A 27,984-nucleotide genomic window follows, 5' to 3' on the forward strand; every position below is an offset into this window, starting at 1 on the left:
AAAGCACCACGCAGGATATCCATAGTAGAAATAATCTCCCCCCACCCAAAAGAGGAGTATGACATGATGTAACAGGTTGAACTGCAATAGGCAGAAAGAACAACCTTGAACAGGAGGAAGAGCGACAGCAAAGACAACGATCAGATAAAAGACCTGAGTCTGGGCCAGAACCATAACCTGAGAAAGTGTCTCAGACGTGACCCTCCCTAGTTCTCACAAAGATGAAGGGAGGGAGGGGGGAAGCACGTTCAGACTGGCAAGATTCGGTTACTGAAACTATAATAAAAGTATTAGCATTCGTGACACTGGTTGTTTCCTAGTCTGGTCTATCTTGAAGGGCTGGAATGAACTGGGTGAGCTAATAGCCTGGGACATTCAAAAACTAGCAACCGGTATCCCCAAAGATCCAGTAGAAGCGCACTTATTTAAAGAGCAACATACTGCTTCAGCTTCCTCTCTGATTTGATTCCATTCTAGGCTTCCCTTAGTGATCAAAAAACGCTTTGGGAAGAATACTGTGACTTTAACCTGTAGTGGGCTGGTTTTAGAGACTGGAACATCCTCCCTCCCTGGATTTTTATGATGGAAAGGAAAGTGAAATACAAAGGTAACCAGTTTAATAAAAGTCCATTGGTGAGGAAAGCAGAATCGGCGCTCACATAAGAGCGCCTCTGCCCCAAAGCTCATCACATCCGCTCTGTCCCACTGCCAGAGAAGTCCGTCTGCAGCGGCGTGATGTTGTGGTCGTAGGTGGCGTAGTTGGAAGAGCCAGAGCTGGCCATTTTGAGCTGCTGAGCGGCGTGGGTGAGCTGGAAGGCCGCGTCAGGGTGCGCCGTGTCGGGCAAAAGGGTGCATTCTCTTTCCAGGATATCGGCCACCCCTTTCAGCAGGTCCAAAAATCCAAAGGCTAAGGCAGCCTTTCGCAGTCGATTTAGTTCCTGGAAAAGCCAAAAAACGAAGGAAAATCAGCCATCCCCTCTCAAGCATTATCGCTCTGGGTCAGAAGGAAAGATGCTTGAATCCACCCCTCGCCCCCGAAAGGACTGGACTGGAAAAAGGAGTGGAAAATCTGAATAAAATTACCCTAACATTAAACTTGACTAAGTTAATTATTACTGGCCATGTTGCCAGTAGGAGAAAGGGCTCATAGTGGGAGGCATCTGGATACCACATACACAATAATTGATGTATAAAGCTGAATATGGTCAGCCAAGGATGTCTAGAACCTGCACAACATTCTGGGGCACACTGGAGATGCAGAGTGTAATGATATGTGGGAATGACCTTGGGAGACCGGAGGGAGAAATGCAGCCTAGACAACCGTCATGCAAAAGGTATCTCAGCCCACAAAAGGAAAAGGGGCATGGGCAGCATCTCAGAAGGGACCTCCCCTAGTTTTCTGGAAAGGAAAAGAAAAGGAAGGGAGAAGGGCTTTCAGACTTGCAAGATTCTGTTACTGTAGCCTTACAATAAATGTAGTTTTAGTACTCCTGGTTTGTGCTTCTTGCCTGGACCACTTCAAAGGGCTGACAAAGAGTCCATGCTGGACACCGGCTAAGGCTGTTGTGCTTCATCACAGTCTCTTTCAAAGCCACCCCAGCATTCCACCATGTGTTTTCCAGCAGTCTTCCACCTAATCCTAAAATGTGAGACTGTGGACATCAGCCTTCTGTTTCCACTGCTCACCTTATAGAAGGTCAGTGTCTTCTCAGGGAGCTTCCTTGCATTCCTGAGTATCTTCTGTACGTCAGTCTGTGGAAGAGTGGAGAAGACACAAATGGTATTTGGCCTACTCCAGTCCAAAGTAGAGCTACCACCTGAAGCTAAAGAGATTACTCTTCCTTGCTTCGCTCTATTGGAAAAGCGAGAGATGGATTCTAGTTTAATGCCATCTGCTTTCAACATCTAACTACCGTTGTTCAGAAGCATGAACAGAACCTGCCTTTGTTCAAAGCTCCATCCTGGATGCCTATGGAAAGCGAACAGACCTGTGATCTTGGATGAATGGAAATAAAAACCATGCAATCAACATGCTGAGGACTATAATGGGCTCCAAGCGAATGCAAGTTATCTGCAAATTTGTGGTGGATGAATTTGGGTGGCTGAGGACTAAAGAGGGAAACAGAAGCATACCAAGTGGATTTTATTTAATATAATGCAAGCTATTTTGCTTACCTTTTAGAACCAAACTATGTGAAATGCAGACACTGAACAGCTCTCAAAGACAAGTGTATTTCCTTGCCTATCCCATGCAATTCAAAAACACATCTATTCCCACAAATGTTGCCCAGGTGGGGTGGGGGGCGGAGGGTGGGGAGGGAGGGAACACGAGGCAAGGCAAGGCTGACCCAGACGCAAGTTCTTCTCCACTTTGCATCAAACCACCTAGTGCCCTGCACTCAGAACAGTCTGGCATTGGAAACTGGAAGCTCCAGGCCTTACAATCTGGCCCGCCGAGATGCCCAGCTGAAGGACAGGGACAAGAGGACATGCCCAACTGATTCCTTAGGATGTGGGTTCCTTTTCATGCCTTCTGAGTAGCGTGCTGGTGCGTGCTTGAAGGAGGTAGTGGGACCAGGGCCAAGGAGCAAATCAAAATGATTGGATCTAGCTATCAACATCAGGAAGATTTCACTTACTACAGTTGCTCCTCATGTATTTAACCATTATCCCTTTCTGCCCTGTCAAAAATCACAAGTGGATAATGACTCCTGGAAGGCCATATGCCAGCCGGTCTGGGAACCCAAGTTGAAGGAGCCCCATGGACTGTCGTTCCTGCTCAGGCCTGGGCTGGTCCTGCCAGGCGTCCACAGGACCGGAGACCACCCCTAAATGGCCAATGCTTCTCATGCACCAAAGGAAAGGCCCAGCAGGGCCATCTGTCAGGAAAGGTTGCCATCTTTATTAATCTTTTCAGTAAGGAGCTCTGTCTGCTTGCAGGGAGCAAAGTGGGATCCTGTCATAATTGGCTCACCTGGAGTCCATTTGGTTTAATCCACACCGTTACGTTCTGGGCATAGCTTCGTTTGTTCTTGGGTTGCAAAGGAAAGGGACTTTTGTTGTCATCTTCACCATACGGGTTCTCTTTAGCATCTGAAAATGGAATAAAATCTACAAGTATTCCTCATTTAGTGGTCACAACTGGGACTGGCAACTTGGTCATTAAGCGAAGCAATTGCTAAGTGAAACCACGAAGGTGCTAATGATTTGACTAGCTTTCCTTTGCTTTACACACCTGCAAAGGTTGTCAACACGAGGATTGGTTGCAAAGTTACTTTTTCATCACCATCGTAACTGCACACAATCGCTAAAGGAGTTCAGGAGAAAGCCTCAAACTGCCCTTAAGAACAAGAGCAGCCCTCCCCAATCTTGCCAGATTCCATATGCATGAAGCCCAATTCCCAGAACTCTCAAGAATAACCAAGTTGGCTGGAGAATTCTGGAAACTGAAGTCCACACTCCTAGGGAGTGTTGAATTGGGAAAGGTTGGCCTACAGCCTTTCACTCATCGTTCTTCATTTCCTAAAGCTTTAAGAAGCACGGCAGCAATTCCTGAAAAGGGGAGACTGAGAGGGATTTCGAAGGATGTGTGCCACCAATACAGGTTAGAGATCCTCCAAGAGGCATTTCACTGCTCGCACAATAGACAAGGGTGTTCTCCTGAGGATAAAGCACACACCCAAGGACAGAACTGCCACCTTCTAAGGCACATCAAGATGTTTGCATAACGAGGAGCAGATCTTGGCAGAAAATGAAAGTTTCTAACTGAGAGGGCACGAGGGGTACTGTTCAAATCAAACATGGCCGGTACCTGAGATGGGGCCAAGCTGGGCCATCTTGCCCAGCCAAGGAAGTGGTTCAGGTCCTGGCTCAAAGAGAGACATCATGAGGTTAGACTTCTTCTTGCTGTCAGCTTGAGAATACAGCATTCCATACCATTCAGGCCTGAAAGGAAGAACAACGTATCCACAATGAAAATAGCTGTTGTTGCTCAGAAGAAAACATGTATGTATGCATCTACTGACTGATTGTAGGTCTTCTCTTTCACGTAAGAGCAGATCAGAAGTTCCCTTTGCTAGAATGAAGAAAGTCCAAGAATGACCGGCTGCTTTTCTCTCCTCTCAAAGCTTCCTAAGATGTTTGGTTCCCTCCTGCAAGTATTTGCCTAAATCAAAGGGCACCCACAGAGTTTCTTGAAGCTTCCAGAATTCCTGCTTCCCCAAAGCCAACAACAGGAATCAACAATCAAATGACATCCCCCCTGGTAAAACCAATTTTTTTTACTGCACTGTTAGATCATTCCCAGTACATATTAAAGGTATCATGAACCTCTGGTCCAAGACACATACAACTGTGGTCCATGTTGCCACCACCCACCCAAATGCCATCTTCCATACCCTAACTGAACAATAGCCACCATGCCTTCCACTTTCAGACTTCCGTGAAGGAGCACGCAGAAGTTGGGGATCTTCCCCGCAATCTGATTTGCTGAATTCTCATCCTCAATGTCCTCGGCAATTCCTGGACCCATCTCGTCACCTTCTAGGCAGGAAGAGAACAGAAGGCAATCAGAACCTGCCCTGTCTTGTGGGACTGCCAACTTCCAGAGGGTAGAAGATGGAAGAGCTCACCTTTGTTGAGTGCGATAGGCAATACTAGATGTCTGGACAGGACAGGGGGGCTGGAGATATCTGCTATGTCAATAAAGCCAACAATTTCCAGATCTAGAAAAGAAAAGAGGCTTTCAGACATCAGCTCTGAGGACTTCGTTTTCATTTTGTTCCACATACTACCTCACATGGACATTAATCCTCCTGAAAGAGGAAAATAAAACATCACTAGGGATCTATCACAGGTTTGTGCAACAAAGAAGAAGCATGCACAAGACCGCTGCGTGTCCTAATGCGGGAGAACAAAGTAGCCCATTATTGCCTCCTCATCCAGAAGGGGCCTCCTGTGCCACATTGCACACAACAGCCCTGCACTGCAGTGATGGCAGGATACTCTGAGAAGGGAGAAAGGCTTCGTCTTCAATTAAATCAAAACACCCACCCAAAGGGTCACTCAGCAAGTGTGTATTTTTACTTGCCCACCAGCCCATACAGACTCGTGGGAATGGAGCTGACATCCAGGCGTCACGAGACAACTCAGGAAAAAGAGGTGATCCAGGTATCCTCCATGAATCAGTAAGATTCAGGAGTACCCAATAAAATGGAAAGGCAGTAGGTGCTGGTGGGAATGGTAGGTTGGGCCCATTCATAGAGTGCAGAGAGTGAGGAAGATGATCTTGACAGAGATGTGCAGGAACTGTTGCCTAGGCAGAAGGGGCGGAAGCATTTTTTAAGTCCAGAAGAACCAGGTAACATCCAGAAGCCGCTCAGACACCTCCCTGATTCACTGGAGGGTAATAAGGAAGAGGACCGGTACAGCACAATCAGGTTTGCAAGATTCTGTTATAGTAGCCAACCTGAATAAAAGTCATTTTAGCCTTCTTGCAGAGTTGACTTCCTGGACTGGTCCACCTAGTGGGGCTGATGTAGAGGCAGAGAAATCTATCAGTGGCTATTGTCACTAATCATTCTTCCATGGTTAAGACCCCAACAGATGATAGCACCTGGCTGTCTTCAGCTGGCTTTGGAAGGTAAGCAGGGTCAGACCTGGTTAGAATTTGGATGGGAGATCCACTGGCTCTCATGGAGATTGGGAAGTCCAAAGACCATCCTGAGAGAAACCAAGGTCCAACCCCTTTGGAAGTGTTGCCAAGAAAACTGCAGCGATGTGTCCCTGAGGTCACTAGGAGTTAGCTCAACTCAAGGGAGCGTCACCTTCCTCCATGGTTGGAGGTACTAGGTGTCTCAAGATGTCACTTGCTGGGGTCAACAGCAGGGAAGAGCTAACACCCTTCACCTTCCTGGAAGCATCTGACTGGCCAGCATAAGAAACAGGAAGTTAAAACTAGGTGGATTTTTGCTTTTACGCAACAGGACCCTTTTTACACAACTTATTTTATTGGGTGTGATGGTTAGATTTTATGGTCTTTAAATCCGAGGAAGAAAGTATATTAGAAGAGGATCCTTTGCGAGAATCAAAGTCATTGCAGAGAACAGAAGAAGAACCAGTTTACCTGTATTAATTGTTTTAGGGACTGGATCAATTTCTTCATCTATAACGAAAGGCTCCGGCCTGGGAAAAGCTTGCACATCTGAAGACAAGTGGCCACATTTCAGAACAGCATGGAAGGGTGTATACGCCACATCTATGAGCTTTCTAGGACAGGAGATGATCATGAGTAAAAATCCACAGGAAAAAACCACCTGGTGAATGAAGTGCATGAGGGGCTTGTTCAAAAGGGGGGAAATGCAGATTGGTGAGCAGATAAATTCTGCTGGGTCTTCCACTACAAGGGTTCAGGTCACCCATAATTCATCAAAAAGAGCAACCCGAAGGACTTCCACATCATACGCTAAAACAAACACCGTGCGTTGTAGATCTTGAACATGAAATGCACCTTAAGCTTCTCTAAGCATGCTGCCTCCCTTGCCTCACTCAGAAATGCACAATTCCCAGAAAGTGAGCTCTAGAAATTGCCGAATTCTGAAAAGGAAGGGAGAGAGGAAGCCTTAGAAGGGCCCATTTGTAGGAAAATGTATATAATCTGGTTTCACAAATAACACCTGAGGTTATTTTTTAACATCCTTATTAGCACATGGCTTTAAGCTAAAATCCAACAAATCATCTTGTGGCTTCATATTATATACAGAATAGGCCATAGTATTCAGTTCCCATCTGCTGGAATTCACCGCTTCCTTGGCCCAGTGGCTTACATGAGCAAACACCCTTATTTCCTTTATTTTCATGCTGGACCCCTTGAGAGAATTAGATGGAACATCCAGCTTAAAGTCCGAGACGTAAGCCCTCTTTATAAGCAGGTGGCTTCACGGTATTCAGCTGCACCACGTCGACCAGCTTTTGCCAGTCTGACTTCTTCCAGACGTATCTGGGGTTAAGGAAGTTGAAGCTGGGTGCATCTAGAGGGCACCAGAGTGAAGGAAGTTGATGAAACCCAGACTATTGTTGAAGGCAGCTTCACATAGTGATTCTTATCAGGAGCGCTTACCCAAACATCGACTGTACGTTTTTCAAGCAAAGGGGTCCATCGATGGTAAAAATCTGCCCCTCTCCATTATTCAAGTCAATGAGCCGTTCAAGGCAGTCTAAAGAATCGGAGCTTTGGAGCTTCAAACCGAAAGGAAACACAGTTTTATACACAATGGAAAAGCATATCAAAACAGTGTTTGGTTTTTTTTAAAAAAAAAAAACTCAGAATCTAAAAGGGAACTTCCAATAATCACCAGCAAAAACACCAATACTTATTTGCCCACCCTGCTTCATATCTATCTAAGTATTTTTGCATGTAAAGGCTGCATTAGCCTTGTTTTAGTTTAATGTACAGTTCACATAACTCTGTACTTTTAAATTTAATTTACTTATTGTAAATATATCCCATTGTTCTCTCAGAACTCAAGGTGGCTCACAAAAATTATTATTCCTTATTTTATTAATATTCCACCTTTTTGCCCAACGGGCATTCAAGGTAGCCAACAATGAAAAGAAAACATAAACAGTTAAAATCAATACTAACTAATTTAAAAGAAAGCTCTATTACTTTGACCTTGCTTTGTGTTCTGATGTCAAATTAATTTTTCTGCGCAAAATCTGGCCTGCCTGCCCTACACAGAATCCAGAGGGGCATTACTGGCAGGTGATGACATATATCACATTACAGGCAGAGCCGTGAAGGTACTTCTAAACTTGTGTGTGAAGTTGTTGGCCCTGTGATCGTATAAAAGTGGGGACAAGGGAGACACCTGGATTTGTTGCAGGGTCTGGTTCCTATGTTAGCATTATTGTTCTCTGGTTGTCTGCATGCAAGATGGGACCTGCCACCCAGGGCCTGAGAAAGTGCGGGGTCATTCTCCAGGATGGGCTGCAGCTTATTAATAATGCACTTATTATTTTAATAGGCCTTCCCTGAGAATCAATCTGGCTATTGATTTCTCTGTTGGTCTCGCTGGCGGTACAAACAGGCAAGGCTTTGCGCCAAAGGATTAATGGACACAGCTTTGATGAGAGAACAAGGGCAACATAAGAGCAGAGCTTTTTAACCACCCAGGATATTCCGTTCCAGATCACAAACTAGACATTCTGGAAAAGAAGAAACTTTAACAGTGCCGTTGAGCAAGAGAATGCTGATCTCACAGATATCAAAAGACTTCAGGTTCATCGCAGTTGTTAATTGATAAATTACTTGTAATCTATCTCAAGTGTAACCTGCTTCTGCACGACCAACCTGCTTTCCCCTCCCTTCTCCCACCTCACCCCAACTTAAACCTTGTATCGCGGTCTAGTCACTCCACGCACCCGATAAAGGGACCTGCAACTCACAAAAGCTTCTGCCTTTGAATAGAACTGGTTCATCTCCTTGTTTTCTTTTTTCTTTTGCAATAATCTTATTAAAGATTATATTGTACAAGTAAAATTGATACAACTACAAAACAGAAAAATAAATTTAAAAAAATTAAATTAAAAAAAGTGTGGGGGGAAAAAAAGAAAGAAGGGGAAAAAGGAAAAATAGAAAAACAAGCCTTCAACCCCCCAAAGTATGGTCAACTTTAACAACTTATCACTGTCTCTTAAAACGTAACCAAACTTCTCTTCATTCCATATCTCACCCCAAGTTCTATAAGGTTCATCTCCTTATTTTCCACTGTACTTCACTGACTGTCAACTACAGCGCCAGAGAGGTCCACTAGAACTTCTCACCCACCAACCTCAGAGGCAAAGGTTGCTGGGCTTGTCAAAAGCAGGAAGCAGCCACCCTGATCGTCTCCTGGAACAAGGCACAAGGGTGCCCGGGTGCCTAGTGGCTGCAGGAGGGAGGTACTTTGCACAGCAGCCACGCTTCATCCCAGTCTCTGCAACAACTTTAGCAATGCGGGAGTGTGGAAAGCACCCTGTGACCCAAGTGTACAAGGGGCACTGCAAAACAGAGCTGACTCTCTTTTCCCCTTGCTGACTCTCTTTTCCCCTGACTTCCAGTTTGCAATGGAATGATCCCTCCCATCCTCCCTCTCTTTTCCTTCCTTCCTTCCTTCCTTCCTTCCTTCCTTCCTTCCTTCCTTCCTTCCTTCCTTCCTTCCTTCCTTCCTTCCTTCCTTCCTTCCTTTCTTCCCTCCCCTCCCCTCCTCTCCTCTCCTCCCCCTCCCTCCCCTCCTTCCTTCCTTCCCTCCCTCAAAAGTCACACCTACAACATCTGTTGGCAAAGGATGTGACAGATGTTGCTGAGAGAATAACTCCCCTTAACCCTTCCTCAGTGGTTCTGATGGCTGGAGCTGATAGGAGCTGCACAGGCTGTAGGTTTCCCACTCTGCTCTAAGTACACTAATACACGTATAACCAGGATAAGCACATAATCTTCCCATTTATCCTCCCTCCACTTCCCCCCTCTTCCTCCTTGGTTTCCACTGTGTTAATTTTTAGCTTGCAAGTCTCCTTAGGTAGGGACTGGTCACTCTTGTTCTCCTAAGCCCCACGTGCATAGCAGCATACGTAAGTAACCAAATCAAGGCCAGTGACGGGCTTTGACGCCTCCGCAAACGTGCCACTGCAAGATCGTCCAGATCCCCATTAAGACCAAGGCAGGTCGAGCGCTGATCTATTTATAGCCCCTCCTGGCACTCCAAGGGGACTCACCTCTTCAAGGTTAGCCATGCACATGATGTAGAGCTTGGATGGAAACGGGAAAGGCAGTGGGAACCGGTTGCTTTCACTCCGCTGGCTGAGAGTGGACAGGGAGTGGCGGAGGGAGCCCCTTCCAATGCCCAAGCTGCCATCTGTGACGAGGACAACCTGGCAGGGAATGGCAGCCCCCCACTCTTGCTGCACAATACTGCAAACTCCTAGCAGGGCTGACTCCAAGCATGTTTTGTCATAATCGTCCATATTACTCAAGGCTTCCTGTGAAACAAATTGAGCACTCGTTGGTCTGGGTTAAAGGACAGCTTTACTTGCAACCTGGCACGGTTAATTTAGACTGATTTTTTAAAACATTTATCAGCTCTAGGTCAGAATGCATGACATTGATTATTTAGTAAGCAAATGTAGCCAGCTACCCGTCTACCAAGAGGAGCACTGAGCAGCAAACAGAGATAAAAACATTGTCCAAATTTACAGTCTTTTAACATACGTGACACTTTAAGACAAGCTTGGACCTTTGCTTTTATATATTTGCACCTGGAGAGTGTTATAGTCTCTTGTGAAGGGGACCATCAGCTCCCAGAGAGAGGAAAACACAACCAAGGCGGTAAACTCCAATTTGTAGTTGGTAGCCATGTGTTCAAAGAGCATTGTCAGGCCGTGCGCCGCTAAATGCTTCCGCTGATACTCCTCAGAGCCTTCAATGGAGACCGGCCGGGTCATGGAGAGGGAGACGTCCATCACCACAACGGTCGGCATGGTGGCCCTTTCTTTATGCCACCGAGCGCAGAAGGAAAAGTCTCTGCAGGGGAAGACAAAGGAGGTTTTCAGCATTCCCTCCCTTTCAAACGACATGAGTGAGTTCATTCACACCTGGTCAATCGAGTTGGCCCATCTTAAGAAAGCCACTGTACGTTCGTTTCCTAAGTACGGGCTGGGTTTATCCCGAGCGGTGGTGGGCTCACTTTCACTGGATATGTTCAAGCAAATACTGGATAGTCATCTGCTGGGTGCTGTAGTTTGGATTCCAGCTATGAGTGGGAGGCAGACTCCAATTCTTTGCAAAACTCTAAACAAAACACAATTGCTAATTTACATAACACATTACAGGTAGTCCTCATTTAATGGCCACAATAGGGACTGGAAAATTCATCGTTAAGTGGGCTGGTTGTTAAGCGAGTCACCACATGACTAGACCTGATTTTACAATTGCTTTTACAATGGTTGTAAAGTGAATCACCACGGTTGTTATGCAAATCATGTGGTCATTAAGCAAATCCATCTTCCCCAATGGACATTTTTGCCAAAATTCACTTAATGACCATGTGATTCATTTAACAACCATAGTGATTCGCTTTACAGCTGTCATAAAAAAGTTTTCAAATCGCAATCAGGTGACCACGGGTGATGGTGTGATGGTTTGCAATAATTGTAAGTGCAAGTACAGGTTGTAAAGCACTTTTTCCAAGGCCGTCATAACTTCAAACCATCATTAAATGAATGGTCATTAAGCGAGGACTACCTGTATATCAAAACAAATAGACCATCTTTTGCCTTCATCTGAAAGCTTATTTCATGCAACATGCTAACACAATGGCAGGATTCCAAAAACATCGTGAAACATAAATTACCCAATTTAATTTAACTTTGTTTAGCACATTGTGTGAACTCAGCGTATTATTGCCAACAAAAAACAAAATATGAAGTACGCTTGTTTATATTAGCAAAGCTGAAATAAGCTGCAGAGATGGAAAAACCTCAACAGGGAGCTAGAAAAGAAGTGTAAATCCAATAGTAGAGAACATATGCAATACAGGGTTGAATTACTGGGTTCTTGGGGTTTTTCAAACGTGGCTGTTTTCCTGCAGAGGTTTCATTACCAGGCCAGGAAACATCTTTAGTGCAGGCGAGGGTGAAGTCAATACAGCCAAGTTCGGAGAACATCAAGAGCCCCAAAGCAGAAATGAATATGAAGGGGGGGGGGGAGAAAGTTGAAAACGACTTACAAAAAGAGGGTAAACCAATTACAGGGGTGATTAATATGAAATGGTAGGAGAGCCTTGTTAGTCGGTGGCAGCAAAAACCCTAACCCTTCTCTTCTTCCTCCCTCCCTCCCTCTCATTCCCTTTCTTCCCTCTTTTTCCTTCTTTCCCTTTTTCCTCCCTCCCTCCCTTTCATTCTCTTCTTTCATCCTTCTTTCCTTCCTTCCTTTTATCCTCCCTCCTTTCCTTCATTCTTTTCCTTTCTTCCTTCCCTTTTCCTTTCCTTCCTCTTTTTCTCCCTGTCATTCTCTTCTTCCTCCCTTCCATTTCCTTTTCCTTCCCTCCTTCCTTTTCCCTCTCTCCCTCCCTTTCATTCTTTTTTCTTCCTTCCTTCCTTCCTTCCCTCCTTCCTTCCCTTTTCCCCTTTTCCCCCTTTCCCTCTCCTTTTCCTTCCCTCCTGTCTTTCATTCTCTTTTTCCTTCCTTCCTTCCCTTTTCCTCTCCTTCCTTTTCCTTTTTCCCTCCTTCCTTGGCAAAGGTTCCTTCGAGCACAGCACAGCGCAGCTCCCCCCCCCCCCCCCCACGGATTCCCCTTTCTCAGCCCCTGGGGCGTCACTGCCCTCCCCGGGATGAAGTCCCGCCTTCCCCGCCTCCCCTTCCGCCCCGGGCTTTCCTGGTGGTCTCCCATCCGAGCCCAAACCGCTCCGCCCGCCTTCGCCGTCTCGGACCTCCCGCACCCCCAGGGCCAAGCCGGGCGGCTCGTTTCCGGCGGGGTCTCGGGCCTGCCCCCCGATCGGGACTCACCTGCCTCCTCCCCCCGGCCCGGGTGCCCCCAAAACATTGGCCGTCGCCGCGGCGGCCGCGACATTCAGTTCCGGGGTCGCCAGGGGCCGCCCTTCTGGGCATGCGCGATCGGGTGCGCAGGCTGAGTGGGAGCCTCCTTCAGAGCCTTCCGCGGAGGGGCGGCGCGAGGTGCCGCGCGGCCGCTAGGGGGCAGCCGGGAGGGTTTCCCGCTGGTCCTCCCAGCTGTTTGCAGGATGATGAGGATCGCGGTGCTTGTTAGAAAGGTGAGACTTTATCCTGCTTTGGGTCTCGCTGTCGAAAGGCTGGTTCTCCGTCGGGCAATGAATGAACATGGCTTGAAAGCGGTTAAGTCTAAGCTGACCGGGGCAGGCGTTGTTCCTATTCGTTTTTTAACTTCAATTGATGCCCGAATGTTCGCCCATTGACTTCATGCAGGAGAAATAATCGAATTTAAAAAATCGACGGGGCAATTCAGCTTGATGACATCAAGTCTCCTGCCCAAAGCCCGGATGGGGCCCTCCAGTTCCTGAACACAAACAAAATAGAAAAGGCACCTAATCCAGAAGGAGCCCCCGCAGATGGCAGGGTTTGCCTAATCTGGGCCGAGCTCAGAAGCAAAGCAGGATCAGGCCTGATTAGTGGTGGGATGGATGGGAGACCTCCAAGAGATGTCTGGACTACGAGCAAACCACATCAGCAAGGTCGCTAAAAAAAACTGCACAGACTTCCACCTAGTTACCAGCGGTGGAACACAATGCAAAAAAATGGAGAATAAAATAAACAGCAGTGGCTGTTTGCTCCACAAATATACCATTTCCCATCACAGCATCTAATGTCTTTTTTCTCCAGTTACCCACAGCATGCACGTGTATGGGGGCTTTGGCTAAAAAGTGCAGAAGGACCGGAATGCCACGGAAGAGCTGGTCCACGTACGCGTGCCCACAGACACCCAGAACAAGGACGGGTTCGGCGTTCCCTTCGGCACTGCAACAGATTGGCAGACCGGGTGCATTACGCCCTGGAAAGGAACACCTTCAGGTGGCATAGGGTTACCTGCATAAAACGGTCCACTTGCTCTCTGCGGCACGCTTGCCAGAAAGAAGGCAAAGCTGATGCTGCTGGCCAAGATCCCCCCACCTACCCATTCGCAAGTATGCCAAGGCTAGAGTCACCCAACTTAGGGAGAAAATAGGTTTATTCTCATCATTGCAAGGTGAACCCAATTGGACCAGGGTTTCTCAACGTTGGCCGCTTTAAGACGTGTGGACTTCAACTCCCAGAATTCCCCAGCCAGCAAGGCTGGCTGGGGAATTCTGGGAGTTGAAGTCCACACGTCTTAAAGCGGCCAACGTTGAGAAACCCAGACTTGGACTGTTCCAAGGGGAGGCACATCTGTGTGGAGCCCCCAGGTATGTTCCCAAGTCCCAAACATTGGGATAGGATTTTACAGGTGGGTCACGCAAAGCATACATGACGCCCAACCATGTTCCAGCTTAACCATTGCTCTTTACAAGCCATAATGGCCCATCTAATTGTAGAGATCCATGGAGATGGCCTTGAAGGGAATATTCAGAAGCCAGTTATAGGAACGAGGGCAGACGCCCTGGGAAGGGGGATAGTATGTGGAAGAGGCTCAGGTTGGCTCCGGAGATATTATGGATTATAGAGGGAGGGGAGGTAAAACACAAGCAGACTTGCATGATTCTGTTCCTACGTATATAGTTAGAGCCTAAAGTGAGTTGGTTTCTTGATCTGGCCTATCTTGCAGGGCTGGCATCAGGCGATCCCTAATCATGGTTTGTGCTATAATGATTGTGATATAAACAGGAAAAACAGGAAAAATAGAAATTGCAGCCTGCAGATAACGTTTCTGTTAAGATCCACTCGATACTGAAGTCTTATGACACCTGAAAACAAGTGGGAAGAAATTACAGAGACTCGCACTTAAGAACAAAAAATATCCACAAGCATCTTTTTTTTTTTTTTTTACTTTTCTTTATTGAGTCTTTGTAAAACTTTAAATAGTAATTTTTTTTCTATGACATTTCAGGAAAAAAAATACCTTTTCCCATTGTGAATATTGAAATATACACCTTAAAATTGACCTACAAATTGAAACCAAAAATAAACACTTGAACTCATGTCCTTTTTTGGTAAACAAAATGTAAACAGTTCATATGTACAAATCTACAACCATTCATTTGTGAAAGTGCTCTTTTGCAAATTAATAAAATGTCCGTTTTTGAAATTCCAGTGAGATCATATTTTTGAGAAATAAAACTACTTTCTGGAAATCCACCAATTTTATTTTTTCTTTTATATTTTATATACACATTTACATGTAACGAATATCCATTTCTGTCTTTGGAGTAAAATATTTCCTACTGAAATGCTAAGTTACGACGATAAAATACTTTATCAGATTCTTGATAAAGCTGTATTTATACATTACAGAGTTTTACCAACATTTTGTTCAGTCTGATACCATGGAGCAAACAGATGGGAGGCTGGTTTTAGGACAAGCGGAAGTACAAAACTGTTCCAAAGTATTAGTGTAAACCAGGATGCTCAGAGAAGGAAAAACCACCTTCCACTTTAAATTCAATGTTTTTAAAAAGAAAAAAAAAGTCTTGGATTGTTTTTTAATATATAAAATGAGGCAGAATTTCATGGTTTGGACTGCAAGAATTGTCTTTGTTTCCCAAGAGGATTTTAGTATAAACTGAATTAGGAACTTTTTGTTTCAGAAAGTTTTATATTCAGTCCCCGCTCCCTTTGATTAACAAAGCTTTCTTGGAGCCAGACAGGGAAATTTACTCTCAAGATTTGGGGTGCTGTTCCTCAAGAACAGACAGGTCTAGATTCCTAACGCGGCAGCTTCGAATTCAGATCTGTTTCAGGAGAATCAGAAAGCTAAACCAGATCTCTACAAATGCTGCATCGGTGCTGGAAATCACGACATGGTCAGGGGGCTTCCTGTTCACATTGGCATACCAGACGGCGGGAACAAGTCCACCACGACAGACGCAATTTGGATTTCTTCCCCACTGCCTCCTCTGCCAAATGTTTCAGGTCAGTCAATTAACAGCTCTCCAGGCTGTTTGGCAAATGGCTTTTGAAAATAAAGGGAGTTTCCAGACCAATTTGGGGATCAAGTTGTTCAAAAAGGGAGAGAAAAATGAGTCCTATATCTATGCAACAGAAGTTCTGCTTGACAGAACAGATACGGCCAAGTTAATTAAGGTTCCACTTCCTGAATTGGTTGCAATGGATATGCAACAGATCATCAACTGGTTAGTGCAATGTTTCTCAACCTTGGCAACTTTAAGACCTGTGGACTTCAACTCCCAGAATTCCCCAACCAGCATGGCTGGTTGGGGAATTCTAGGAGTTGAAGTCCACAAGCCTTAAAGTTGCCAAGGTTGAGAAACACTGGGTTAGTGAAATGTTGAAGACTCTGTAATTCCTACTTAAAGATAGACTCTCTTTTTAGTAGCGGTCTGATAAGACCTTTTGCCATTGTCTTTGATCCAACCACACTTAAAGAGGAGCTGATAGGAAGTGCTTTAATCTGGAGGAGACTAAATTTTTCGTTCGCCTGAGTTCCATCAACATAGGAGCCTACCTGGGTGAAGGCACCTGCAGAACTTCAAGCAAATGTCCTTGGTCAGAAAGCACTTCTGCCAGAACTAAGCTAACGGTAGTTTCCAGCACAAAGGTAGAAGCATTGAGTCTGGCCGGTGGCTCTCTTAATCTCAGTTAAGCTCAGGAAGAAGCCAGGCCTTCCATCATGGCTATAAAGTGCTATAAAATAGTGGCTTTTGTACAGCTCACAAAGTGGCTTATTACAGGGAGTCCTCGTTTAGCAACTGCCTCGTTTAGCAACTGCTCAGAGTTACGACAGTGATGAAAAAGTAACTTGGCGACCAATCCTCGCATTTGCGACCTTCACAGGTCTGTAACGCAAGGGACAGCTGAAGTCAGATCGTAAGCACAGTCGTGGTTTCGTTTAGTGACTGCTTCGCTTAACCACTGAGTGGTCAGTCCCCACTGCGGTCGCTAAAACAAGGATGAGCTGTACTGCACAAATGTAGTACTGTAGGCACTTACATTTGTTTCCTCTGGAGATACAATAACTTAGGAACTGTACAGGGAAATTAACAGACACATATCTCACACATTGCTAAATAATTAGCAGTGAGTGACTTTTGAAATTGTCTATTCACTGATTCAAAACATCCAGCTTTATCGCACGATTCCTAGAGAGGAAAGTCTAAATATTCAGTGATAAATAAAAGATAAACGCAGATCTGTAGAAAAGTATGGTTCACTGGGGAAATTTACAGGAGGACTGTAGGGGAAAAAAAAATCCTGCTGAATTGTCCCTTAGATTCTAACAGCTTTCTACTGCATACCTTGGTTTCAGATATAAGTTTCTTTAACATTTGGATGGGTGTGCTGCTTAAAACTGGGGGAGCTTCAAAAGCAAGGGGAACTGCTAGAATCAAAATCTCATTAATTATTAAGATTAGCATTTGGATGGGAGACCACTAGGAAATTCCAGGTCTGTTGGCAAGTATGCAAAGTCAAAAATCACCCTGGAAGAAGGCAAGGGCAAACTATTTCCATCTTGTTAAGAAGAAAACTCCTGGACTAGTCCATAAAGCCACTAGGAGTAAATTTGACTTGAGATTTTTATACTTAAAGTATTTTCTCCTGGATTAAGTTACACCTTAATCCCATAGTTATTATTACAGATTTGAGTCTGATAAAATCTGCCAGTAAATTAGATAATAAGAAAGCTGAGAAAGTAAGCATGGTGCTTTGGACTCAGTCTCCAAAAGAAGCTGGGGCGGGGGCTCCAAAGCCTACAGGGAGCCCCCGTCTGCAACTCCTGAAAGCAGCCGTGCCTTTTCCAAGGACCACGCACACCCAACCCAGGAAAAGACACGGCTGCTTCCAGATGCTGCAAACAAGGGCTATTTCCATGTCCCTGTGCGCTCCAAAGCATCCGTGGGAGTGTGCAGGATCTGAATCTGAAGCACTGCACAGCCCTTGGAGGGGGTTCCTTCTACAGACCCATAATTCTCTAGGAATAGGCCGATTTGAAAAAGAAGAGGCATAATTCTCCAGGTCCTAGGAAACGAAGCACGAACATGAGCAACGGAAAGTGAAAAGATGCAATCCTGCCTGAATATTTGCAGAACGCCAAACTCCTACCTTACCTCATGCGTATCTGCTCTGACAACAGATTATCTGCTTCATTTATATTTCCTAAAACAATTTTCGCCATTTTCACTGTGCCTGGGCTTATACTGGGTTGCACATTCAGTCAACAACACCATTTTCCTCGGGATCCAAGGAACCCTTCAAACAAATCTGATATACCCAATCATGCCCTAAACCAGTGTTTCTCAACCTTGGCAGCTTGAAGGCGTGTGGACTTCAACTCCCAGAATTCCCCATGGCTGGCTGGGGAATTCTGGGAGTTGAAGTCCACATACCTTCAAGCTGCCAAGGTTGAGAAACAATGCCCTAAACTGAACAACCTTCTTCCTATGGTAGGAAAAACCTCTCTGGAAACTGCAGAGACTTTTGAAAGCCAATCATGATCAAATACAGACAGCGACATACTCCGCTCCAGACCTCTTTAGACTGTCCTTTGCAACAGATTCCCTATCCAGCAGCAGCTTCCAATATTTAATCGGGCTCTTCACACAAAAATAGTGGTGAAAGTCAGTGCCGTGGGACAGAGCAAAAGTGATGTCAGCTTCAGCGTTCAAACAGTGACAAATCTGAGTTACTTACGAAAGCTTCCTATCAGTTAGTAATACTTTTCAGCTAAAATTAAGAGTAGATTTTGTGAAACAGGAAATATCGTATTGAAAGTCCTGTATTACATAAAAAAAAAAAGCAAAATGAAAGAAGAGCTTCTTTTGGGGGAAAAAAAAGAAAAAGACCAATTGCTATACCCAGCAATATTCTGAAGGAGGACAAAAGTATTGCTTATGCAACGAAGTCACTCAGTTCACTATAAGGAATTTAAAAAGTTAAAAAAATATGAACTTGTTATAAATAATTTAAAATCTGTTATAATAGAACTCTGGTCTGCACTCTGCAACCTTTCGCCCCTTTTCTGCAAACGGTTTTGAAAATGCTTATTTGATGCACGCGACCCTTCTCTGCACGCTTTTGGTCCGCCCCGATTCACACCTTTCTGCCACAAAACGTTCCAGGTTCTGCGCCATGCGGCTCACAGCTGCGTCAAGGTGGAGAGAGGCCCCTTCGGAGCCCACGGTCCTTTCATAATTCCAGAATGATGTTCCCTAATGATGTTCCCTGTAGGGCATTCTTATTTAGAAAAAGGCAAAGGTGCCTTTTCTTGATGGAGAAGAACAAGAGTCTTTCTGAAGGCCGCAGCCGCTGCTGTTGCTGCTTTTCACCTACGAAGCGCTTCGTTACGCACCACGGCCCTTTCTAGAGATAGGGCTCCCCAAAAGTCTTCCGGCATTCCATCACTCCAGTACTGGGCGGCCGATCACAGTTGTGGGTGTTCTTGACCTGATTTGCTGTAAGACGATCATAGGCCATTTTGTATTCTCTGTCAAAAGCATCTGGAAGGAGAGGGAGGAAAATATGTATAGAGGTGTGCATATCCAGATAGATAGATAGATAGATAGAGACAGAGACAGACAGATAGACAGAGAGATAGACAGACAGACAGACATGCATGTGGCATGTGTGTGTATGTGTATATATATATATATATACACACACACACACACACACACACATACATACATACAGTAAAACCTTGGATTGCGAATAACTTGTTCTGCGAGTGTTCCGCAAGACGAGCAAACATTTCTAATCAATTTTAACTTGATAAACGAGCGATGTCTTGCAATACGAGTAGAACGTGATGCCGAATGTCACATGATCACAACTGAGCCAACGGTTCTTCTCTCTCTCGCCACAGGATTGTGGGTGAACGTCTCCCATGCTAGTGATAGTGAAAGTCGTCCTACACAATCACCCTCCTCTCTCTTGTCTCCCTCACGCCAGCCATGAAGGTTTTCAAAGGTAAGTGCAGGTTAATCTGTTTTTTCTTTATATTTTGTATTTTCTTTATTATTTTGTATTATATTACAGTATCGTAATCATTTTTATATGAATATTTTTGAGTTGTGGAACGAATCATCTGAGTTTCCATTATTTCTTATGGGGAAATTCGCTTTGATATACAAGTGCTTTGGATTACAAGCATGTTTCTGGAACGAATTATATTCGCAAACCAAGGTTTTACTGTATATATACACACTCACACACACACCCTTAGGTATATGAAAACCTAGCCACCCGCAGAAAGACAAGCAAACGTAAGAAAATATCTAGTTCTAAAACCCATGTTTTCATAGTCCTCTTCTTTTTGCAAGGCTTATAGGCAGGCAGAACTCTGCTCTCCACCTGGAAAAAGTATTCTAAGAAAGGTAAATCTGTGGTTCCTATCCGCTACGGCTTGCTCCGATCATGATGCTGAGGTGCAAGAATATTGTGTGATGAGTGGCCAGGGACTATTTTCAAATGATGCTGGAAGTCTCTGTCGCTAAGGAATGGGCTGTCCCAGAACAAGGGCCACGGCTGCCACTCATGCTAGAACTGGGAGAGCGCCTCTGAGTTTCTGCTCCTCTCAAAAGTTGGGCTGGAATGACCTGGAGGTTCCCTGTCTGGGCTCTGAACTTTATTCTGGAGCAAGCTAAGCGGCTATTCTGGCTGAAGTGTATGCGCTTACGATCTTTGTTTAATCCTCTTGATTACTTGTGGAAGCAAATAATTCTGCTGCTTTCCCAATGTCAAAATGTAAGCACTCTTGAGCATCAAGCTGGACATCCATGTAGTTTTCTTGACAATACAGAAACTTCTTCTCTACCCCCCCCGACCCCCATTTCTAAGTCTAGCCTACAGCCCTGCTAGCCTCCCTCTGAAGTCCTCATCAGAGCTGACCCTGATTAGCTTTCTCAAGATCAGTCAAGGTCAGCCAGGCATTGCCAGGCTTCTTTAATGTCCAGGTTTCTTCCATTTTAAAAATTTATACCACTTTTCCAAACAGAAGCCTCGTTATTCAAGACTATGGCATGATTATTATTCATGCTGCAGTCAGCCAAAAGACCTGGAAATGTGGAGATACCGTTTTGTTACCAATTATAGTTTCTGGTGCTTTCTTTCTGCAGTACGTGCAGAACTCATGTGCGTACATGAGGGTGCGCAGCACGACCTCCTTGTCTCTTCTGAAATGGCCTGAATAAGGATCTTCCGGAACATGCAGTTCTTAAACAATCTTTAGTACACCACTTAAGCCAAGAATCCTTTCTGTCTAAACTATTTCTATTGGCATCTTCTCTACAATATGCTTCCATGATTTCAGAGGAACTGATTACCTACTTTCTCAATAGTCTGTCTTCAGGAATACCTCAGTTTAGGGAAGGAAGGAAAAACCTCTGCTCACAAATTAGTAACATTCAAATTTTCTACAGGATTGTAATCCACCTTGAAATCAATTAACATGGGGTGGTATATAAACAATATATTTCAAATGCACAAAGCAGGATATTTAAACCCAATATGCAGGGAAAAAAAGGGAAGGTTTTTAAATTACTTTGTTAAGCTTCTTGCATTTATCATTCCGCTTTTTATTTTATACACCCACACACATTATCAGCCTGGAAGTTATTATCCATGCTCAATTATCCCCTTTACTAGAAAAGCTTTGACTGGTGTGATGGCTTAAAAAATTAATTAAATGCAACCATTGTTGGGAAGAGATGCTAATTCAGCCTGGAAACAGCATAAGGGTTGGGAAAATTTTCTCTCCCCACGAAAAAGAAAAAGAAAAAGAAAAAGAGAGAGAGAGAAAGAGAGAGAGAGAGAGAGAGAAAGCAAGAAAGCCAGCCAGCCAGCCAGAGTTTGCAATTATGGATCACTTGTTGGGAAAAGTATTTTTGCACAGAGAAGCAAATTCAATTATTCAACTTTATACAAGCTTCTCTATCTGACTTTCTGAATGTCATTCCTCCCTGCCCCTGGAAAATATATATTCCTGATTTTAAAGAACAGAAATGATTAGGTTTAAATACCTGTATGTAATATTAACAGGACTCCACACTTTTCAAATACAAATATGCTTTGTAAGTCCAGATGCACCAGTTTGCATTGAACATTTAACACACACTTAGAATAAAACTGACAGCTTACCTATATCAATATTATCTCTTCCGAGAGCAACAAGAGAGAGAAATAGTATCTCTCTATAAAGACTCCTGAAACAAAAATAAAAAGCTTTATTTTTTTAACTACTGTTTTAAATCCTCTACGCCAGACTGTGTGTTAGCAGTAGATCAGTGTTTCTCAACCTTGTCGACTTTAAGATGGGTGGATTTCAACTCCCAGAATTCCCCAGCCAGCCATGCTGGGGAATTCTGGGAGTTGAAGTCCACCCATCTTAAAGTCGGCAAGGTTGAGAAACACTGCATTAGATACTGCACTGCAGGTAATTTGATGAGTTTTTTTTTCCAACCCAAATAAGATACCATCATTTTGAACAATAGAGTTCCATTTTCATTATATCTTTCTCACCCATCTGTGCTGCCCAAGATGCCTGACCCCTTAGGCACAGAACACAAAGTTCAAGGTTTTCTGGGCTCTCTAGAATTGTCTTCAAGGAAGGTAAGCTGAACAAGACATCCACAGCTTGGAAGTATTGTGCAAAATGGGCACCATCAACTGGCGAAGCGAATCCCAGCTACCTAAATCCAAAGACATGAACCAGCTGCCCTGGATCTCTCCCATCTCTATGAAACAAGCAGGACTGGAGCTGGGAGAGACCATCTGTAGAGCATTTCCTAGGTTCTTCCATATGCTGTCCTGCATTGATGGACCCTTTCAGGAATAATAACTTGCAATTCTGCCACTTTACCAAAGGGGATGTTAAGGAATATCAAACCCTGGTAAATGGTGGTGTTGCTAGAATCCAGAAAGCCACCTGCAATGGGCCAAAAAGGTAGGTAGGGACTGTAGAAGCTACTGCATAGCTATAAGACTTATGTGATATGACTAGTCACATAAGAATAGAATATACTTGGATTTTTTTTAAAACGCAGGCTATTTTTGCATGGATGTGCTTATGCCACTGGATGAATCATCTCAAGAAAAGGGTCCACAATTAGGAACACTTCCTCTTGGCGATTCAGCAGGCCCCCACCCTTTTAGCCTTTTGAAAGGCCATCAAGACCTGGCTTTTTACCCAGTCCCTGGGATAGGATAGAACAGAATAGACAGAATGGAACGAGGGTAATTGGAGCTTGCTGCGGGGCATCCTAAGGGGATGTTTAAGGCAACGGGTTTTTGTTCTGTTTGATCATTTTATGGTTATATTTTATAGTTACTGGGTTTTATTGCTGTTGTGAGCCACCCAGAGTTATTTAACATGGGCGGCCATACAAATCTTTTAAATAAATAAATATAAATATAAATATAAATATAAATATAAATATAAATATAAATATAAATATAAATATAAATATAAATATAAATATAAATAAAATAAACAAACAAACAAACAAACAATTAAGGCTTCTTAGCTACTAAACACACTGGCTGGGCCAGACCTGCTTTACTGAATGGCTGGAGTCCCACCAAATGCTCGGCCCAAGGGAAGATACTGCAGCCCATCTCAGTACAATGTGTGGACCAAGACTAAGGAATCCCATGGGATGAAGAAACGACAACACGACTCAAAATCCAGATGCAGCAATTCTTTTGGAAGAGGAGGAACAAATACCTTCTGAGCAGGTGACTGACTGACTTATCCCATTTTACCATCACTGAAAACAATGCGGATTTTCGGACGTCTGTTTTACCTTTGCCTTTTAATCTGTGGTCCTTTGTTCAGCCTCTCTAGGATCTGACTCATCGGCCCGTAGACATCGTTCATCTTAATACTCTTTACCATGTTCCTTAAGAGTTCCTGGTTAAAGCAACTGTCATCCTTTTGCAGTAAGCGAACCACTGGGTATTTCTGAGCTGGAGAAAGAAATTTGGAAAGTAAACCAAAGATCAAGACTGTAAGCTGGTTTTGAAAATAAAAGAGCATTGCATAAAGAGAACTTCATAAAGCTGGGGTCCACCAATGAAGTACAAGGAACAGCCAGCCATAAGAGGGACAGTCTGATCACATGAGCTGTAAGCAAAGGAACACGGAAGGCCAATTCAGAACAGGTAGTAAGCTCAGAAATTATCTCCAAAATACTATAAGAGCTCCTCGGGTTTATCTCAAGGGAAATAAAACTTAAGACAAGAATTGGCAAATTCCACAAAACGGCCTGGAAAACAAACGTGTGCCCAGGCAGGATGCTTTGCTGTAAGCCAAAAAGCAGCCACATAAAAATACACAAGGACACACACAGGTAGAGGAGGGGCGTGTGGTTCAAAATAAGGAAAGAAGTAAATAATTCCTCAGGGACAGCGAGACGTAACGCAACACTCACTCTCAAACACGAGGGTATGGTTTTGACCTGCAAGACAAGAATGGCGTGATCAAACTCTTAGTGCTTATCAGTTCCAACTTCTGGCATGGGGGGAGACCTTTTCTGGAAAGCGGACAAGAACGCTGATCACTTACTCTGGGCATTCCACAGGATGTAGAGAGGTTGTCCTGGATCTTTGTGCAATTTCATATTGTCCCACAACATCTGAATCAGAACGTGCTTGCTGTTCTCTAAGATACAGTTTCTGGGTATCTGAAGAAGGAGAACACAAAATATTCTGAGTACAATTATAAAAGGGAATAAGGCAGCGTTGCCCGGAAGTAAAGCGATAAGGAACAGGGAGTGCCAAGAAACGTGGAATTAGCTCAGGACTGAGAACAGCACTGGGAATTCCAGAACAGTAGTGAAAAGGAATGGTTCGGTATTGCATGGACTCGGGAAGGAGAACAATCCCGATTCTTAGCTACTGCGCCGTGAGCACGTTTGGCAATTCTCCGTTTTACCAGACACGGTGAGAGACCGTGGAGTGGCCGGAAAAGTAGGGAGGAGATAACAGTGGATGGTTCAGGCGACATATTATCTCACAAACTCAGTCCAGGTGGGGACAGATCTGGGGAAAAAAGCATATTAAAATATTCAAAGAGACTTCATCTTTTTTTTTTTTTTTTTTGGTGCCTTCAAGTCAGTGTTGACTCCTGGCGACTGCCTGGACTAGTCCCTGCAGTTTTCTTGGCAAGGAAGTGGTTTGCCATGGCCTCCTTCCTGAGAGAGGGGGACAGTCCCAAGGTCATCCAGCTGGCTTTGTGCCTAAGGCAGGACTAGAACTCAAGATCTCCCAGTTTCTAACCTAATGCCTTAACCTCTACACCAAACTGGCCCTCAATAATTATAATAAAGTCCCTGCAGTTTTCTTGGCAGGATTTCAGAAGTGGTTTGCCATGGCCTCCTCCTTCCTAGGGCTGAGAGAGGGACTGCCCCAGGGTCACCCAGCTTGCTTTGAGCCTAAGACAGACCTAGGACTCACGGTCTTCTGGTTTCTAGCCTGGTGCCTTAACCACTACACCAAACAGGCTCTCTTTCCTTCAATTAAATGACTATAAATAAGGCTGGGAAATTCCTATTACTGTTCCCCAGGTTCTGTATTTACCCCAGATGAGCATTAAAGATGTTTCACTGAAATGGGTGTAATTTTGCTTCCTTGGTCTCACCAGCTACGTGGTGCTTGACCACCACCAATGCCACTTAGTATCTGCCCTTTTGCTTTATTCATAATTTTCAAATCATTGCTCATAAAACCAAGTTAGTATGATCTGGTTTGAGCCCATTATTCTCACTTTCAGGGGAAGCTGTCATCAAACCATAGTAGCACATGGTCAGCTATTTTCCAACAGCACTGCTACATCTCCTAGCAAAGGTTGGTCTGAATCATTAAACTTTCGTTTCAGAGCTACAGGCTGGGATATAATTTCTTGCAAAAAGAATTCCCCCTGGATATCCCCATGCAAAGGAAGGAAGAAAAAGTATCCATCTACTGCCTTGAGAAATAGAGGGCAATAAAAAGGAACGGGGCAGAGAACAAGCTGTAAAGATACAGCTAACTGAAATATCAACAACTTGAATCTACAGCAATGCTGATCATGCAATAACCAGTTGATCAAAAGACTTCAAAAGTTAACTCTGCAGCGGAAACGCCCAGCTAATTTCAGGATCCTGATGTGGGAAGGGAAGCTAGGAGGGCTTTAACACATGGCTTTCAGTTGCAGTTCCACTCTGGATCAGATATTCTCCCCTCTCTTTTTACCAACATTGCAAGAACTTCCACAGGCATAAGAGCAGTTGGATCTTTAATCCCAAGAGCAGGCACAGGACTTGGATCCAGTCTGGGACTGTCATACAGGACACAAAGACCCCCATTCTCATGCAAGGGTCTTGACTGAATCGGCTCCCTGCCTCTGCTGTTTCTGAAGAAAACAATCAAACTGCTTGTTGTGTTTGGCTCTTAAGGCACCCCTGTACTAAACTTCCCATTTCAGGTAACGGAAGGTAACAGAATGAAGAAAGATCAATCTAAGTCAGTGTTTCTCAACCTTGTCAACTTTAAGATATGTGGACTTCAACTCCCAGAATTCCCTAGCCAGCCATGATTAGTGTTTCTCAACCATATATCTTAAAGTTGACAAGGTTGAGAAACACTAATCTAGGGTTTTCTGGGTCTAATTAGAATGCACTTGACACTAATTTTGAGCAGGAGAATCTCTAGACTTGGTATTTTTACCACCATTACATTAACTTCATTCTAAAACAGGCTAGACATTCCATGGGAAGGTTAAAACTACACCCACAAGACAAAGCACACAGTTTAGTCAAAATGTTCTTTAAACTAGTAACAACAATGACTTATCTGTCATATCCCCCAACAAAATCAGTGCTGTGCAAAGAACTGAATGCCTGTTTTTTTCCATACCTTGGAATTTTTATTGCAATGTTCAGAGGTCAGGATTAATCCGGGCAGACTACTGGGTAAATCCAACCGTCGGAAATACCACACGAGGTTCCAGAAGACAATGGGATGATGGTCCACAAACTCTGCCACCGTTATCACGTGATCGCCTTCGTTTTCCAGTAAGCTTTCAAGTTCTTTCCATACAACGAGAGGACTTAGGTAAGGAACGGTTATGGGCTCCGGACTGGGCAAATGCCACTCCAGCCCCAAAGACTCCTGGGATGCAAGATAGGGCATAAGAAGAAAGGTGAGTGAGAAATCCCTGTTGAATGATGATCAGAGAAAGGGTTCCTTAGTGGGGGGCCCCTCCTCTTGAATTTTCAGGTGCCACAAATATGCCGTTTGAGTTTCTTCATTTAAAACGTCTGCTTTGACTATTTTTAACCCCGGATACATTTTGGTCCCATGGCGTATCATGGTTCAATTGTATTTTTAATGGTTTCTCTTGCTCTTCCTCCTAAAGGAGTCCAGAGCGCTGTTCAGAAATAACGTAAAAGACCGGTGCTAGTAAAACAAGCAGTAATAAAACCACCAGTCCAAGAGCATGAATGATTTACTTCCCACTGAGATTCCTCTGATGGTTTTCAGCAAAATGATTTTGTAATCATCACAGAAAGACTTTATCTAAGCTACATTTGCTCTGAAAATCCAGGTGAGGAACACAACGCTCGGACCCTTACCGTTCTCCCCTGGAAAGTCGTAGGCAGGCTCCCTGTGGGCACCACATGGTTGTGTGTGTGGACTCCCACCTCCTCTATCTGCAGAGAACTGTACGCACTGACGCTTCTCGACAGGGGGTGGTCAAGCTGTTCATTTTTGGCTGAAGGATGCCTTCGCTGAGAAGGGATCTGAATGCTCTTGGCACAGAGGGTGTCCAAATGTTTTGTCTTGCAGCTGCTGAAAGAGTTCACAGGTTGTCTTGAGAAATATATACTTGAGAAGATTCCAAGGAGAAAGAAAGATTCTATAATCTAATAATTAAACAGGAACACAAGCACTCTTTCTTCCCCTCGTATCCAAGCCTTTCTTGCAAGCCTCTTCACCATTTCTCCCCACTCTTACTTTTTAAAAATTTCCTAAAAATTACTTGATGGGCTCAAATTATCAACATACACTGCTGCCACTAATTCATTAAAATGATTATTCATGTCAATTTTTTGGAGTCCTTGGGGTTCTCTGAGCTTAGTTGTTTTCTTGCAAACGTTTCATTACCTGGCTAGGTAACATCTTCAGTGCTAGAATGGAATTGGGTTTGCTCTCTGTTTATATACAGTGGCATGCCCTGCCAGTGTTGGTAACACTCACAACATATGGACAGACTTAACCATAGTTTCACCTGGGAAACTGTCAGCATCTTAGACCAGGCTAAATCCAAAAATGCGAGGGAATTCCTGGAA

The 27,984-nt window shown here is 44.2% G+C and overlaps 2 protein-coding genes across 12 annotated transcripts in view; both read right to left on the minus strand.

The window, feature by feature from the left end:
* Positions 1-600: 600 nt before the first annotated feature.
* Positions 601-12,626, minus strand: INTS14 (integrator complex subunit 14). Of its 6 annotated transcripts, none has more exons than XM_007442094.4 (11): positions 12,542-12,626; positions 10,294-10,558; positions 9,754-10,017; positions 7,118-7,236; positions 6,125-6,267; positions 4,632-4,724; positions 4,398-4,542; positions 3,812-3,945; positions 2,975-3,093; positions 1,687-1,752; positions 601-938 (listed from the first exon to the last, which is right to left on the minus strand). In XM_007442094.4, exons 2-11 carry the CDS (start codon positions 10,513-10,515, stop codon positions 687-689), a joined length of 1,557 nt encoding a protein of 518 aa, XP_007442156.1. In that variant the 5' UTR covers positions 10,516-10,558; positions 12,542-12,626; the 3' UTR covers positions 601-686. The 6 variants fall into 6 exon arrangements, 5 of the variants coding, with proteins under 5 accessions (XP_007442156.1, XP_087995317.1, XP_087995316.1 ...); XM_088139191.1 differs by lacking the exon at positions 12,542-12,626 and adding an exon at positions 12,466-12,534; XM_088139190.1 differs by lacking the exon at positions 12,542-12,626 and adding an exon at positions 11,763-12,227.
* A 1,913-nt stretch (positions 12,627-14,539) lies between these two features.
* DENND4A (DENN domain containing 4A) overlaps positions 14,540-27,984 on the minus strand; it is an 84,346-nt gene continuing 70,901 nt past the window's right edge. For 4 of the 6 annotated variants that reach the window (XM_088139196.1, XM_088139193.1, XM_088139195.1 and 1 more), the window contains 6 exons: positions 27,268-27,484; positions 26,549-26,803; positions 24,219-24,336; positions 23,458-23,620; positions 21,794-21,858; positions 18,008-19,155 (listed from right to left, as the gene is read on the minus strand). In XM_088139196.1, the coding sequence (XP_087995322.1) occupies positions 19,019-19,155; positions 21,794-21,858; positions 23,458-23,620; positions 24,219-24,336; positions 26,549-26,803; positions 27,268-27,484 (955 nt within the window). In that variant the 3' untranslated portion in view covers positions 18,008-19,018. Of the gene's footprint in view, positions 17,961-18,007; positions 19,156-21,793; positions 21,859-23,457; positions 23,621-24,218; positions 24,337-26,548; positions 26,804-27,267; positions 27,485-27,984 lie in introns of those variants that run through there. The other 2 variants (XR_015795870.1, XM_088139197.1) reach the window with 2 other exon arrangements.

This window comes from Python bivittatus, unplaced genomic scaffold, assembly GCF_059951505.1.
Source record: "Python bivittatus isolate LINGU-HERP-01145 unplaced genomic scaffold, Pbiv_v1 ctg000210_np1212, whole genome shotgun sequence".
Taxonomy (NCBI): Eukaryota; Metazoa; Chordata; class Lepidosauria; order Squamata; family Pythonidae; genus Python; species Python bivittatus.